The sequence below is a fragment of the Miniopterus natalensis genome, chromosome 18, assembly GCF_054644295.1.
Source record: "Miniopterus natalensis isolate mMinNat1 chromosome 18, mMinNat1.hap1, whole genome shotgun sequence".
Classification (NCBI taxonomy): Eukaryota; Metazoa; Chordata; class Mammalia; order Chiroptera; family Miniopteridae; genus Miniopterus; species Miniopterus natalensis.
The window spans coordinates 27,584,273-27,601,762 of NC_142098.1; the positions used below are offsets into that span (position 1 = coordinate 27,584,273).

A 17,490-nucleotide genomic window follows, 5' to 3' on the forward strand; every position below is an offset into this window, starting at 1 on the left:
GGGTGTGCAGGAGGCAGCAGATCAACGATGACTCTCTCATCACTGATGTTTCTATCTCTCTCTCTCTCCCCCTCTCCCTTCCTCTCTCTGAAATCAATAAAAATATATTTAAAAAAACAAAAAACTTCAAAAATAAAAAGGATATTTTATTTGTGTTTTAATCTTTAACTTAAAAAAAAAAGGAGGGGTGAACAATATAAAACAGAAACAGGATTAACAGATGTTATGAGTATTAGATGATAAGTATAATTTTTTAAAAATTACTTTTTTCCTCTGGTTGTAGAATAGAAACTACTTTGTACTTAACACTTAATACAATATAGAAAAGTTAAAACTTGAGTTCAGGCTAACGGTGAAGTTCACTTTAAGTGCTGTGGAGGAAAAGAAAAGGGGGTTCTACGGAAAGTAATCTCACAGGGTGATCTGATCATAAATTCCTATCTGGGCAGGTCATGGCGGCTAGTCACACCCCAGGCCTATAACTCCTTTAGAGTTTTAAGACAGCCCTATCCACTGTACTTATATATCTAGGTTAACACACCTTTGAAATACCAGAAGTCATACCCTTGGAAGGGGATATTAACCCTCAAGAGAACACATAATCTTGGTAACTATCCTGTAATCCAATCTGGGCTTTGCTTTCTCTAATCTTCCATATACTTAATTTTCAAATGCATAAAAGAAGCTGCAAAATTGTTATCCTTGGGAGCATTTGAGATCTTGCTCCCTGGCATATATCTTCAGTTTGGCTCAAACATACTCTTATAAAAATTCTCTACAGGTTTGGACATATCTGACATCAACAGTGCTAATCCTTTTTGGCATGATTAATGGCTTACTTTTAAAGCTAGCCAGAAAAGAGACATTCAAATACTATGGAGTTCAAGAACTATGAGATATGTTGTTGTTTTTTAATGAATTTATATTAAAAATTTGCATAACTATAGGATTTTCTAAGCATCTAGAACTTTACCTTCAAAGCAAATCCAAATAATATAATCAATAAGTCAGTTGGCATATGTAAAAAATTCATTTGTAAGTTCAAATTAAGCATAAAAAATGCAATTTGTAGCCCAGCCGGCATGGCTCAGCAGTTGAGCATCCACCTATGACCCAGGAGATCGTTTTTGGATTCCCGGTCAGGACACATGCCTGGGTTGCGGGCTCCATCTCCCAAGTGGGATGACTCTCTCATCATTGACGTTTCTCTCTCTGAAATCAATAAAAAAAAATTTTTTTTAAATGCAATTTGTAAAAATTATATATCCAATCATTGTCTTCTATGGGGATACAATCTGGGAACTTTTCTTGATCGTATGCCCTACACAATGAATGGAACAAAAATGAAATTAGTTTTATACTTGCTCTCATCTTTCCAGATTCTGTTTTTGCAACACATCCTCACATATTCAAAGAGTGAAATAAAATTTTCACAAAACCTTTCTAGAAGTTCCACTTTGCTGCCCCCCACCGGCCCGCCAAATACTCAACCTGTGATAAATTAGAAAAAGCAGGTTCCAGCTTTGGTCTCGTTTTAGAAGAAAAAAAGTGTCTTCATTTGGAAAGAAAACGAATACCCTTTGAGACCTGCTCAATATATCTCATGTTTTCAGTTTCATCACAAATGAGTAGTAGGTTATCATTCAAAGTCTCACCCTTTGTTTCAGGGATTAAAATTCTAAATATACCCCATGATGGAATGAAGGAGCTGAGGAAGAAAAAAAAATTCTAAGTATAAACCTTGAAAGCACTATGAATAGTCTAAAACTGCCAAAAGAATGCATAGGTAACATTTTAAAAGTCTATGTATATTTGAAAAAGCCTTTATTTCAAATCTGTTTTGCATCAAAGTAGTAGCCTCCTCTCTATCTGGTGTTCATCATTATTAAGTAAACAGTGACACTTAGGCCAGCTGTGCATAAAGAGAACACTTAATACCAGAGCCCTCAAGTACTCCCAATACAAGTGTGACAGGCCAAATGCAATTGTGAACATGTGTTCAAGCAGTGAAATTCTACACACACACATTCACAGAGAATGTTTCACTATTCTCTAGGAATTAAAAAAAACTTGAGGGACCCCCTTTAACACAAAGTTCTAAACACCATGGCTGCTGCTGGGAGGCAGCTGTAGCACTGCAAGAAAAAGACTAAACTGAAAAGATCTGATTCCAGTCTCCGCTCTGCTACTTACCAGTTGTGTGACCTTCAGAAAGTCCAATTCTTTAAAAGTCACTACCTCAGAGACAGAGGATTAGTTAGGATTAAATTAAATAAGGAATAGGAAAATGTTATATAAATTGTAGGTGTTGCTTCAGTTTATACAAATACCTTTTGTTTACATACAAATGACCTGGCACATCTCCTTGTGACTTTGAAAGCCATCTTTTACTATGTTATTTGCCCTCCAGCCACAGATAATTGTGTTTTCCCAGATAACAGCTATATGCTTCTGCTTATGTTGTCTGATTTGTCATCTGATCCTCATTTATTGAACACATATACTCGTTCTTCAAGGTCAAAGGTCATCTCAAAGAAGATTTGCTAAATCCTTATGGAATCTGTCACATCTCTCTGCTGATCTCCTAAAGTGCTTCTCTTGTATTTTGGGAGTGACTCAAACCCACTGCATTGATAATTGTGTACTGATCTGATGATCAAGACCTGGGAGAGAGAAGCGGCACATTTTATTTACCTTCCTTTCCCCTTATGCTTGGAATTTGAGATTTAATACCAGAACTGCAACTAAATAATAAACTCAGCCTCTCTAGATGTGTAAAGGAGATCAATGGCTGAGCTAAATTTACTTTTCTATAGGTTAATACAAAATCAGAGAGAGTAAGCCCTGGCCAGGTAGCTCAGTTGGTTAGAGTGTTGTCCTGATACACCAAGGTTGCAGGTTTGGTCCCTCATCAGGGCACATACAAAAATCAACCAATGAATGCATAAATAGGTGGAACAACAAATCAATGTTTCTCTCTCTCCTCCTTCCTCTCTCTCTCTCAAATCAATTTTAAAAAGATTAAAAAAACAAAATCAGGGAAAGAATTAAAATTCTCTGTGTTTCAGAATTTTCATACTGGATAATACTTACAGGTAGCTTTCACTGAATTCCTACTTAGAAAAAAATTCACTACCATATAAATGATGATAAAGCCAAGAATAAGCCCTAAAATTATTACCTGAAAATCCTATTTTAGGGCATTTTCAATTACTGAAATATTCCAGAGTTTGTTCCCCAACTTACTGATTTCACAAAAACCGATCTACATAACAACTTACTATATTATATAAATAGCTTCTTTTTAGTTTGGTGCCAACAGCTGTACCAGCAGCAGCAAACCAGTCTGATCCTGTACTATCTGCACTCTCTGACTCAGCAAGCTAGCAGGGCCATGAAGAAACAGGTTCTTTACTTGTGTGAGTCTCAAGGACAGAACTCTATCTTAATACATTCCTAGTATTCCCAGCATCTAACTCTGCCCTGCAAACAGATGGCATTCAGCAATGTTTACTGAATTAACACCCATGAATTCCACTCTCTAGACATTGTGACCTTACTATATGCTCTGGAAGAAAAGATGCCCAGTAAATCTCATGTCTTCAGTTCCATCACAAATGGGTGGTAGATTATCACTCAAGGTCTCACACTTTGCAACAGATAATAGTGGTAAAACAGACTTTAAAGCATAAATTTTCATGTCTACTCTCAAAATCATGTAGCAACATATCTTGAGTAACAACAACTTATTAAAAACCATATGCCAATAAGCAACCTATGGTAGCTTGCTCATGACTCTTAGAGAAGGAAGTTCCTGGATCTTTACTGCTTCAAGAACATAAAGATGAACTTACCATCATCTAAAGTGATGTCCTGTAGACCAATTGTTGAAAAGTTAGGTTCCTGCTCTTCAGGTTCAGGTTTAATGTTCACAGTTGCCTTATCAGATGGAAATGAAGCTGGATCACACAAATTGTGACATAGTAAGGATGAAGGTGCAGAAAGACCTCCCTGGCCTGTACTCTGTGCTTGAGTTGAATGTTGTCCAGAATGCATTCTGGTGGCTAGAGTTGGTGATGAGGTGGTTCCTGAGCTAGGAGATTGGTAAGGCATAGGCTGGAGCTGAGGAGACGGTGGTCCAGAAAGCGGTGAACTGGCCAGGGGATGAGAAGTTGCTGGGGAAACTGTTGTAGCAGACCCTAATTGTGAAGAACCATATGTAATAGATTGTAACTGAGGGGAAGGCTGACCTGTGACCTGGTCAGCCACTGGAGAAGAGAGAGATCTTTGTCCTGTGTTTGAACAATGGTATTCCATAGACTGTAGATGAGGCAGGGTCTGCACAGAATGAGGTGAATGGGCTAAGAGATGTCCTGTTGGGCCTGAATTTGAAGAATGAAAAGGTATGGATGACGGTGGTTGGCAGCCAAGATTTATTAAAGTAGGAAGAGCTGCGTCTTGCTGAAACAAAACGGGAACAAATTCTTGACTAGAGGCAGCATTAATAGGAAGACAAGTTGGTCCATTGTATACAACATTAGTTTGCATAGGCTGATAGGAAGACCCCACAGGAGGTGTTGGTGTGACTTGAAAAGGCTGGTGCATGACTGAAGAAGGTATCATATGCTGTTCTTTACCAGCACTCTCATCCCTACACTGCAACTGTGGCAGATGAGATGAGGTTACCATGGATGCGTATGTTTGCTGGATGGGACAAACCAAGCTTCTCTGTGCTGACAGTACACTGTCACATGGGTGTCCTGTATCTGAGGAAGGCCTCTGGGTCTGGGCAGGACGAGGCACAGGCAATGATGGAACCGAAGACAAGTCAATTTCCTCTCTGTGTTCTTGCTTCATCAAAACTGGGGGGGGGGGAAGAAAAAAAGAGATTAAAGCAAATGTTATTACGTAATACAAATAAAAAAATTATAAAGGCCTTCATTCTAGGCTACACAACTATAGCATGAATCCAAGCCACGAACTGAAAACTCAGATGCCTGCAACAATGGAGGGAGGATGCAAAAAAACAAACAAAAAACTCAAAACTCAAAATGTCTTCAGGGAAGGCACATAATATAAAATATGTGAAGTCAACAAACTTAAGACAACAGGGAGCTGTTCTTACTCTAAAAATATTCAAGTTAAAAAAACACCAACCAACAAAGTCCATGCTTTTAAGCACTGTAGTATACTGTATTACCAATGAATATTCCACTTCACCATTCCATCAAAGCAGAGGCTATGAATATCAGCCACTATCCACATCAAGAAAAGTAGCAGATTCGTGATTTAGGATGAGTCTGTCTACCTGACAAAAAGACTACTCAAAGTAGGAGTCAATGCATTTTGCTTATTTTATTTAATATGTATATCAAAAAAGAAAAGAACCACCAGCTAATTTATTATGTATCAAGATAAATTATTTCATTGTTTCTCCTGGCAAACATGTGAGTCCACTTTTCTAGAAATTATCTACTTTAACTTCCTATTGAAGTGCTGTAACTCATTTAAAAATATTTTTCCGGAATTCACATCTCATTTGTCCTTTCCAAGTTTGTACTTATTAACATAATTAAAAGTTTCACGGTCTTCACAAAATAGAAGTACAGCTGGCCCTTGAACAACACAGGTTTGAACTGTACAAGTCTACTTATACATGAATTTTTTTTTCAATAAACACCTGTGCTGTTTTTTATCTGTGGTTGGGAGTCTGTGGATGTGGAGGACCAACTGTATTTCATTTCACATAAAAAGAAAATAACTATGAGACCCAAAGCAAGGTCAAATCTCATCTGACCATTTACCAAACCCTTGCCAAGTACAAGTCTATTCACATAAGTGTGGCATCAATCTGAGGAAGTGAATTAAGACAGCCTGATAATATCTTTAATTGTAGAAAAGAGGTAATTAATGAAGCACTTGTTTAGGGGTGCATTTAAGTTCTGTACTTTAGTCTGGCTTCCTAGCAAGAACAGCATGGGCTCATCATTCATCCACTTTAGCCTCTAAATCTGGCAACCCCAAGACAGAGAAAAAGGTATATCCCCAATCTTCCTGTTGCTTTTGCCACAAACAATGTTCATATTCCTAACGCAGGCCTCCATCCAGTTCCTGATTTTTTTAAAAATTATTTTTATTTATTTAAATATGTCTTTATTGATTTTAGAGAGGAAGGGAGAGAAAAATAGAAACATCTATAGGAGAGATAGATCGGCTGCCTCCTGCATGCCCCCTACTGGGGATTGAGCCCACAACCCCGGCATGTGCCCTGACCAGGAAATTCAACCCGGGACTTCTTAGTGCATGGGAAGATGCTTAACCAACTGAGCACACTGGTTGGGCCAGTTTCTGATTCTTGTTGAGGTGTTCCAACTGTGGTTCACTGTGTCTACTGGCTCTTGATCTCTCTAACATCTTAAAGTACTTATTTTCCTTCTGGCTTTGGCAGAACTAGAACTTTCTTCCTGGACCACTGGATAATTTCTCCCCTCTTCTATTTCAACTCCTACTCTGGTCCCAGGAAAGCCACAGTAAATTCTATACCCAGAGTTACAGTTCTACATGAGGAGGGAGGATATCCAAGAAAGCCTACTCTCATCTCTTAATTAATTCTGAATGGAGCAAGTGGGGCCCTTGGTTACATAAGCAGTTGATTATGATGCACTAAAAAGGAGACATAGGGATAAAAACTACAGAATAACATCCATCTTTTCTGCATAACCCAATCCTTATTTCTATATTCCTGACCCACATCTGGGTACCCAGACTGAGAGCTGCTTTGCTAAATCAAATGTATTGCCACTCTGCCAAATCAAATACCACTCTTTGGTTAGTAAGGAATTCAGACTCCAACCTGACCAAAAGGAAGTCCTCATTGCTGGTCTATGTTAATTTATTCTTGTTTGGAGGGAAATATCGTTTTAGAGACCTTACAATATCTAGAATGAGTTGAGTTTTAGAAACAGATTAACTCTACCTTTTGTGTTATATATGCTCCTTCTCAAATTTAGAATATTGATGGATGGAAGGATCCAGGAAAAAAAAAAAATCACTAGTCTTGTGGTTTTCAAAGTATGAGAAGCCTCATGCTCTTCGTTCAAGTGGTGGATATGGAAGAGTAGGATCCAAAGAGTAGAAACTTTCTGGATTCCCCCTCCTAGTACAAACAGAGCACCTAAGCTTGCTTTCATCCTTTTTTATATATTGCATGAGAATTTATTTGAAGAAGAAAATATTTTCAACAATTTGAAAACCATTGCTTTGGTCTTATATCCTCATTTTATAGAGAGGTTAATCAGTGGGTATAGACTACGGCAGAACTGAGACTTGATATCCTGACTGAAAGGCAAGTTTTCTCTCCCAATCAAAACAACCACAACCAAAAGTTGGTCTGTCCAATCAACTACTTAGAACACAGAATACATTTTCCCACAGGCAAATATTATACATGAGAGTCTGGCTCTAATGCTGCCCCTAAAAGCCCCATTATTCTAAAACCAGAACTCAGATGATACCTCCAACACAAACTATGCTTCAGATGGAGGTACATTCCCTTCAACAACTTCAGGGATGCTGGGGTGGGGTGGGGCTCTCACATCAGAAGTTCTGAAGAGCTAGAAGCTGGGAAGAAGTTCAGGCAGCACCACTAGGGAAGAGCTCTGTGCTCCATTAACTTTATCTTCATTTAATAAAGTAAACTGATTGTGGGACAAATAATACTAAATATCATTTCTAATTTAAAAAAAAATTAAAAGTATCAATCATTTGTAATTAATGATTATTTCTCCACTGTAATATTGACATTGGACAGACTCCTACTGCTAAGGGGTTGCCAAAAGGTAACAAATGACAAATCCTTTAATAAAAAACAAGAAACTTATGAATATCTAAACATTTTATAGGTAAAATTTTAATAAGATTTATTTGCCACAAACATAAAGGCTAAAATCTTTAACATAAAGAGTTCATACAAATTAACAAGACAAAGTAACTCTAACATAAAGACAGGGCCATATACTAGAATACTAAGAAGCTATTAAAATTCTGTAGAATTCTATCCAATGATGAGGAAAAATAAAAATGCTTATGTTGCCTGGCTGGCGTGGCTCAGTGGTTGAATGTAGACCTATGAACCAGGAGGTCACGGTTCGATTCCAGTCAGGACACATGCCCAGGTTTAGGGCTTGATCCCCAGTAGAGGGCATGCAGGAGGCAGCCAATCAATGACTCCCTCAGCATTGATGTTTCTCTCTCTCTCTCTGAAATCAATAAAAACATATTTTAAAAAATAAAAATGCTGTTACAAAATTAGTATATATGGTATTGTTCCATTTCTATTTTTAAGAAGTTGTGTCTACATATGGATCAAAAGGATCTAGAAGGACAGAATGAGTTTCAGATGGAAGAGAATTTGGGTGCTTTAAAATATTTTTTCAACTTGTCTTTTTAAAAAATTCAAAGTAATGTATTTGTTTTTGTAAAACTTTTATTCAAAATTTCATTTTTTTAAAAAAGAAAATGTCAAATGCTACAGAGAAAAAACAGCAATCAACCAGAACAAGGACTGTCCAAACACTCCTGTGTGTCCATTCCTCCTGTTAGTGTGCCACTTGATTTGTATTCTGACAACCATAAAGCTTGTGATGACAGCTGGAGTCCAATCCAATATTCTCTCTGCACTCTGGGGGCCCCAATGATTTCCACTCTCATATGGAATGCCCATCAGGACACTGCCTTTATATTGTCATCCCAGTTCATAGGCTAATATTGTAAATGCATCACACTCTCTTTTCTGTTTACCATTCAATTACTACCACTATCACAGATTAATCAAAACCTCTAATCTGTCAACACCATGCTCCCTGCCCCCCAATCCCAGAATCCCTCTCCCTTCTTACTTCAGGTTAGACTTTACAGTCCCCAATCTCAACAGCATTTGATAACTCTTGGACTTTATGTACAACTGTATCAAACTTCTCCACACTCTTCAAACTGCCAAATCACTACACTCCCCACTTCTCACAACAGGAAACTCCACGTCATTTACAGAAAAAAAAACTGACACTGTTATATGGAAACCCCCTAAACTCTCCAATACTATATCAATAAATCTTCCTAATGCACATCCATCTTGTTCATTTTCTTTACCTTCTCTCCTGTTCTTCCTCCTAAGGCCCATTCCAATTTCTATATTTTAAATCCTATCCCCTCCCAACTTTGTCAGAAACCTGATATTCTTTTATCATTATCAGTGCTCTCTCATCTGTACATTCAAAACACTCTACCTATTTGAATCACCTTTTTAACATTGGGCCTCTCCCATATAAATCACTCTCCACAGTCAGTAATTTGAAAACAACTAGTCACTGACATCTTACAGAGACCGAAGAAATATGGGGAAAATAAATTTATTTTTAACTTTTTAATTTATTGAGTATATATGACATATAACATTGTGTAAATTTAAGGTGTACAACACGTTAATTTGATACATTTATATATTGTAAAAAAAATGACTTCTGAAACACAAATTTGATCATGTAATCCCCTGTTAAAGCTCTTGCAGTAGTAAGGGCACAAGGGGAGTTCATACATATTCACAAACACCTGCTCATCCTATAGTACTGGTGATTTTTGGTAACTTTTGAAAAACACACTTCAAATCTACATTAAAACTTCCAATTTTCTTATAATAAATGATTACAAAATAACAACTGATATCACATCTAATATTTAAAGTCAAAAAAAGTTTTAGAGATTAGACATATGGTTGGGATTTTTATTGATTATGAATCACCCTACTATGAACATTCTAATATAGGATTCACTCAGTAACTTTTTATTCATTATGAAAGAAAGGTTTGTAGTAAACCATCACAACTCCTCTTACCTGGTGTGTAAGTAAAACGTTGAGACTGGCTTTTTTTCCTCTTGCCATTGCAAAGATAAAAGTGCACCTGCACTGCAGCTGTAACTGCTGGGTTATGATATGGAGGAACTTCAAGGACAATGTGAGCCTAAGGAGCATGGAAAGCAAGATTGTGTTACACTCAGAACTATAAATGAAATGCACCTGCTAAACTCAGCACTACTCATGAGTCTTATCTACCCAGGCCCTTCCATCATGGATCATTATGCATATCAACTGATCATGTCTGGAGATTTATTCTATGGATACTTCAGTCTATGGATACTTTAATTTAAAGAGATAAACTATTTAAAGTAAATCATTAAAGGAAAAATTTTTTTTTACTCACCCAATTAGGTTTCTAGTTGTAGCAGAAATAAAAAGTCTTATATACTATATAGTGAAATACTTTGTACTACTGATTGTTACATGTTACTATACATCTTAACTGAAAGTCTGTTCTGTTGTTTTTGTTTTTTTTAAATCCTCACCTGAGGATATGTTTTTATTGATTTTTAGAGAGAGAGGAAGGAAAAGAGAAACACTGATGTGAGAAAGAAACATGTATGCACCGACCAGGGATCGAACCCACAACCTAGGTGTGTGCTCTGACTAGGAATGGAACCTGCAACTTTTTGGGTATAGGGTGACACTCTAACTAACTGAGCTACCTGGCGAGGGCTTATTCTGTTTTTTGATCAAGTTTAATATTTCTCAAGTTATGTTATAGTTTAGATTTACCTTAAATTTTATATTCAAAATGTTTTAAATTGGCAATACACAAAATTTATATCCCTATAAAAAATAATTTTACACAAGCAGGGTGAAAACCTTTAGCTTCACCAATTGCTACCCTTAACCTAATTTCTCCAAGGTCTTTGGAGAGCGTGGGAAGTGGTATTCTCTGTCCTAGAGAAGATTCTGTCTCTATTCCAACCAGGAAGGAAACTCAGCTTTGTGTTGAATCCTGAATGGCTTGATGCTGAGGAGTTGGGAATGGTGTGCTTAAATACACAAATCCCCGAAGTCTTGTCGTCCTCCTATTTTTTTGCCCACTATCTATGGTCTTTACTGAATCTGTTTTATCTCTTTACTGAATTCAGAGAAATAAATTAACAGTAACTTCACTAAGAAACTTCCTGTGAGAGCATCTCCACCAAGACATGGCCAACTTCTGCTTGCAGGCCTTAACTAATGGAAAATTCATTCTAACAATCTTTCATTTCTAATTTCTCCTTTCCTATACACAAAAAAGGGGAAGACACCAATTACCTTCCCCAAACTTTAATTTTAATATCAGAAAGTACCTACCTCACATCCAAATTTCTAAATATTTTAATTTACTTTTCTATTACTCAATAGATAAAAGGCTCCTCCATCTACATCATAAGCAGTATTATCCAATTTTCTCATTAAGCTTCTTAAATATTTCTAAAGAAATAAAGTAAATTTCTTACCCCTTGACATTTTTCCCTGATTATTTTCCCTTCTACCTCCCACTGAGGTCGTCCATCTGTTGAAAGAAATAATTTATAGTTAAAAGTAATTCAAGTGACAAAGCATATAAACAAAATCTAATGTATTTAGTAACACAAATTTATTGGCAAAGGGAATCTGTTTCTCACTGACTTCCGTTATGAAAATAAAATGTGTACTCATGGGGGGAAAATGGGGAAAAGATCTTTGGCTTCCCAAGTTAGCAGGCCATAGAGTTTATTCTACACCAAGTGATATTTGAAAATCCTGTGAGAGCATCTCCACCAAGAGGTGGCCTACTTCTGCCTGCATGACTTTACTAATGGAAAATTCACTTTCTTACCAAGTAACCCATTTCATCTTTGGATAATAACTGCTGCTAGAAAGCTCTTTCTGATAGATTAACTCTGTCTCCTTAAAATATCCAATCACTGGTTGAAGTACTACTCCTTGTAGTCACCACCCAAAAAATCTTCAGTGCTTCTCTGTGAGACAAGATTTCAGATGTTTAAAAGCAGCTGTTTGCCTGTGTCTCCTGCTGGTTAGCATACCCAATTCTGCAGCTATCCCTTATACAATAGTTCAGCTTTCCTGATCACTGTTCTTTGAAGATTCCTCCAGTGTGATCATCTCCCTCCAAATGCACCAGGCCCAGGACTGAATAGCCCAGGTGAGAAATGACTCAGCATTGTACGCAGTAACTGAGGTTCTTGTCAACCTTATGTAGAGATGCTGTGTCTCTGTTAATAAAAGTTTTCTGAGACAGCTGCACCATGTTTTCTCTTACGCTTACTGTGTGATCAGCAAATGTCCCTCAGTCTGCCACATTTCCCACTGCCAAGCTCAAGCTCCCACACTGCACTTCTGCAGCTGGGGTTCCTCTCCAACCCTTGTTACCTTAATTTCTCTCTAACAGACTTCATTTCCTTAGATCGCTTGGCTTGTCAAGATCTTTTTAGGTATTGATGGTCTTCTAAAATAGGCTTCTGTGCTTTCCAGATTTGTGTCACCTGAAGATCTGGCAGCATATTTTCTGTCTCTTCATCCCAAGTGAATTGTTTACCTGGGGAGAGCCCCACCTACTACTAAAGCTCTCACTCTAGTCTAATGAACAGCTATTCTAAAGCATTCTTTTTATGTCATGGGCATTCACCCAGTGACTAACCTTTAAAAGTATCTTCAGCGCCAGCATGACTTCATCTGGTCTATGAAGATATTAGGAGACAAGCCCTGGCCAGTGTGGTTCAGTGGTCAGAGCACTGGACTGCACACGGAAGGGTCTTGGGTTCGATTAGCAGTCAACAGCACATAGTTGGTTTGCCAGTTCAAACCCTAGCCCCAACTGGGATGCGTGCAGGAGACAACAAACCGATGTTTCTCTCTCTCTCCCCCTTCATCCCTCCCTCCCCTTCCACTCTCTCTAAAACTCAATGGGAAAAAAAATCCTCGGTGAGGATTAACTAAAAAAAATAAAAATTAAAAAGATACTAGGAGAGCCCAGCCAGGAGTGGCTCAGCGGCTAAGAGTCGACCTAGGATCTAGGCAATCAGGGTTCGATTCCCAGTCAGGGCACATGCCGGATGCGTGGGCTCGATCAATGACTCTCTAATCATTGATGTTTCTATCTCTCTTTCTCCTTTCCTCTCTCTGAAATCAATAAAGATATATTAAAAAAAAAAAAAGATACTAGGATTTAATCAAATACCTTCCAGACTGTGACTACCATTTTCCAGCCCAGTAACTAGGTAATGTCTATCTTTGTACACAAGAAACACTATAGACAAATTATATGCCTACTTAGAATTACAGCTCAGTTCAGCAATCATGTGCTGGGTCCCCTGTGCCAGGCACTCTGAGTTACTAACATAATGGAAACAGGATACCCTGCCTTCATTCTATGGGTGAAAAGCAAATACAAACAGTTCATTATAATGAAATGTGGTAGTTACACTAACTAATAAAAACACATTCTGGAAGTACCAAGAGTACAGAGGTCAGGGTCCTTATCCTAGTCTTGGGATGGAGGTGTGGGACAAGAAAGGCTTCCTGAGGAGCTCTTGAACTAAGGCTTAAATATAAGGAGGAATTCAGATAATGTGGGGGGAAGGGTAGCCTAGGCCACACAGAGAGCATGAACAAAAAGCAAGATGGCAAGAAACCACATGACGTAGGGAACCATAAGCAGCTGTGTTGGTGGAGTATAAAGTATGAGGCAAGGAGCAGTAAGAAATGAGGCTGAAAAGACAGGCAACAGATTGTGGCCTGAATGCCACATTGGGAGCCTAAAAACTGAAGACATCACTGAAGGTGCTTTCAGAATGGGAGTTACATGTTCACAACTGCAAGTCAGTTAACTGCCACCACGTAACATGATTCCATTTAAATCAAAAGCTATTGCCCAGAGTGGCTCAGTTGGTTGAGCATCATCCTGTGCAACAAAAGGTTGACAGTTCTATTCCCAGTCAGGGCACATACCTGGGTTGTGGGTTCAATCTCATACGGAAGGCAACAACCAGTTGATTTGTCTCTCTTACATTGATGTTTCTCTCTCTCTAAGCATGTCCCATGTCCTCGGGTGAGGATTAAAATAAGTTTTTTAAAAACAAGCTCTTAAAAGTAAAGCTCTGGATTAAATACAGTGAATTCTACAATGAAACTGATTTTTTTTTTTAAATCCTCACCCAAGGATATTTTTTCCATTACTTTTCAGAGAGAGTGGAAGGGAGAGAGAGAGAGAGAGAGAGAGACATTGATTGGTTGCCTCCCACACGTGCCCCGACCAGAGCCAGGGATGGAGCCTGCAATGGAGGTATGTGCCCTTGGCAGGAATCAAACCTGGGACCCTTCAGTTCATGGATTGATGCTCTAGCCACTGAGTCAAAACGGCTAGGGCCACACATGAATTTTTATAACAGAAAGGGAAGGTTTTGGGATACTATCTCTTCCTCATACTTCTTCTTTCCCTCAAAATATTACCTCTGCAGACATTCATTGACCACCTGATATAAATAGTTCACCATTTGGTCACTATTACTTTACTCTCTTACTTCATAGCCTTTTATCTGGAATTATCTTGTTCACTTACTTGTTTATGTTTGTCTATGTACGTGCCTAATAGAATGCAGGCTCTATCAAAGCAGGTAACCTGAAGGTTTTATTTACTATTATATCTCTAATGCCTAGACTAGTGTCTTTCACATAGCAGTTGCTTTATATATAAGGGATAAATTAATAAATTGCAAAACAAAATTGATATTTCTTTAAGGTGGGCAGGTACTGGTCAGGGTTGCAGGGGCTGAAAGGAAGTGAATTTTAAGGGACAACACATTTGGAAACATGTTTTCCAACCCAAGAAGAAGGAGGCAAGTTCTGATATTAATGAAGTTGTAGAACCCAGTAAGAGGAACTTATTTGTGAAGTCTAACATATTTTCAATTTTAAGTATCAGTGGGACATAAATAGCAATATTAAGTGGGTACTTTTAAGCACCAGTTAGAAATTTATTTAGGAGGAAGAATGTGACTATAAATAAAGATTTGGTAGCTGATGAAATGTCCCAGAATGAAGGAATATAATGAATGAAAAAAAAGCTGAATATAGAACCTTGGGGAACATCTAAATTTAAGGGCCAAGAAGGCTGATAAAGAGAGATGACTGAGAACAGTTAAAGAAAGATGATTGAGAACCAGATAAGCACAATTACACAAAGGCCAAGAAAGAAAAGGGTGTTAAGAAGAGTGGATAGCTGACTGTCAAATTTTTAGGAGGTTAAGATTTCAATATAGTGAAAGACAAAAGACTGAAAAGTAAGTAGCAGGTAAGGCAATGAAGGCAGATGACATTACTTGTTTGAGAGGCTGCGTGATAAGTGAAAGAGAAAAGAAACCACAGCTTATGAGGATGATAGAGTCAAGGGAAAGAAAATGTTTAGAAGACTAGAACATATTTAATCTCCAAGAAAAAAGATTCAGTGGAAAAAGAAGTACTGAAATTACACAAGACATGCTATAGGGTTATGTACAGCCTCAAACACTTAAGTTTAAAAAAGATGAAAGGATAAAAAGTGAATGAGATAAGTATTTAAATTAATAAAAAAAACATTAAGCTCCCCTAAAAGTTTAAAAGAAGGAAAAATATAGAAATTAAAGAAACAAAGACAAAATTGAAAGGATCAGCAAAGCCAAGCACGCTGGAAAAGCTAATTGAAAAAAGAGATGACACAAATAAATAGAAGGACTAACTTTTTTAGAGGCATATAATTCCAGATGTAAGTGAATATTATGAGATAATGTCAATAAATTGGAAAACTTAGGAGAAATAAATACTGGCGTGAAGTAACAGAAGAAATATATATTGGTCTCTGCTTCCAGCTCCCAGCATAGAGCTCCTAAAACCCTTGTAAGGTCCTAATAAAAGCACTAGGAACATCTTTTGTTCTAATATTTGGTTCCTGACACAGAGGTCCTAGGAATTTCCTAGATCAAATATGTGTGTCCTTGTTCTAAGGAGGTGACTCTTGGTAGGCTCCTGGATGAAGGCTATTACTGGAAACACCAAGCCATAATTAGAAGCTTGGACAGGAGACGCTCTGATTTGGTTGCTGTGCCTGGACCCTAGCCCCCTCCAGGAGTTTGCCTCAGGAATGCTGACCATTCTCTGGTCCCAGGAAAATGAAGAGCTCTTTTTAACATCATAGAAAATTAACTACCTTGTAATCGGACTTCAAGATCTTGGAAAAAGACACACAGACCACCGACCCTGCAGCCCTTAACCTTCCCCTCTTGCAGATAGACTTTCTTCCTTATCTATATATAATCAGCAGGCTAGTAGGGGAAGTTAGAGCAGAATTTACAGGATGACCTGCTGCTCTCTCCATACTGCCAGCATTACTGAAATACTCATATGTGACTCAACTTTGTATCTGCTTAATTTGGCTCAAGTAGTGACAGGCAGCCCGGACCATTTTGTCTCAGGTTTCACAACCAATGAATAATACATAAATACGTGGAACAACAAATCAATGTTTCTCTCTCTCCTTTCTCTCTCTCTAGATCTAGCTAGCTAGCTAAAAATCAATAAATAAAAATAAAATAATTCACATAAGTATACATAAAATTCAAGCTTTTAAAAGGTTTTTATATTCACAGAGCTCTACAACCATCACCTCTATCTAATTCCAGAAACCCTATGCCCATTAGTAGTCACTCCCCATTAATACCTCTCTCCAACCTCTTACAACCACTAATCTATTTTCCAGTCTCTATAAATTGCTTATTCTGGACATTCTGTGCTGGCTTCTTTCATTTAGCACAATGTTTTCAAGGTTCATCCATGTTGTAGCATGAATCACCACTTCATTCTTTTTTATGGCTGAATATACCACACATTTTGTTTATCCATTTATCAGTTGATGAGCACTTGGACTGTTTCCATTTTTTGACTATTATGAATAATGCTGCTATAAGCATTTGTGTCCAAATTTCTGTGTGACATGTTTTCAATTCTTTTGAATATAGATATGTATGTATATGTGTGTGCACATGTGTGTGTGTATATATCTATGTACATATGTGTGTGTATGTGTATATACATACTTTTGAGACATCCATAATGAAAACTTAACATTTATATGAAAATTAAAAAAACTATTTTGTGTTTAATATCAGTGAAATATATGAGTAATTCATTTCACCCTTTTGCCCCTCAGTTTGAGGTCAATCAACACAAATCTTGTATTATTTACCTTGTCCTTTTTCAAGAAAAATGATTTTTGATTCTGGAAGAAAATTAGATCCAGTCACAACCATTTCATGACCTCCATTTACAGAACAACTGTTGATACTGTACTTCTCAATATGAGGAAGTTCTTGAGCAGACCGCTGGGCTGTTTTATTTTTAATAGTTGAGAAGAAACAGAATATTAGTTGACAATTTTTCATATATAAATGACAAATTCAAGCTATAAAATGAAAATAGAGAAGCAAACTCTAGGCTTTTACAATTCAAGACAATAGTGACAATATCCACTAAAATAACTACATTATTTAGAAAACAAGATAGATTCATTAGATTTATGTGATTGCTAAATTATTTTGTTAAACTACAAC

General features: G+C 37.4%; 1 protein-coding gene across 3 annotated transcripts in view; it reads right to left on the minus strand.

Annotated features, from left to right (window-relative positions):
• The window catches only part of NFATC3 (nuclear factor of activated T cells 3), an 81,685-nt gene that overhangs the window by 13,602 nt on the left and 50,593 nt on the right, over positions 1 to 17,490 (minus strand). For 2 of the 3 annotated variants that reach the window (XM_016200754.2, XM_016200755.2), the window contains exons 6-9: positions 17,127 to 17,267; positions 11,365 to 11,420; positions 9,890 to 10,016; positions 3,855 to 4,862 (exon numbers count right to left, since the gene is read on the minus strand). In XM_016200754.2, the coding sequence (XP_016056240.2) occupies positions 3,855 to 4,862; positions 9,890 to 10,016; positions 11,365 to 11,420; positions 17,127 to 17,267 (1,332 nt within the window). Of the gene's footprint in view, positions 1 to 3,854; positions 4,863 to 9,889; positions 10,017 to 11,364; positions 11,421 to 17,126; positions 17,268 to 17,490 lie in introns of those variants that run through there. The other variant, XM_016200758.2, reaches the window with a different exon arrangement.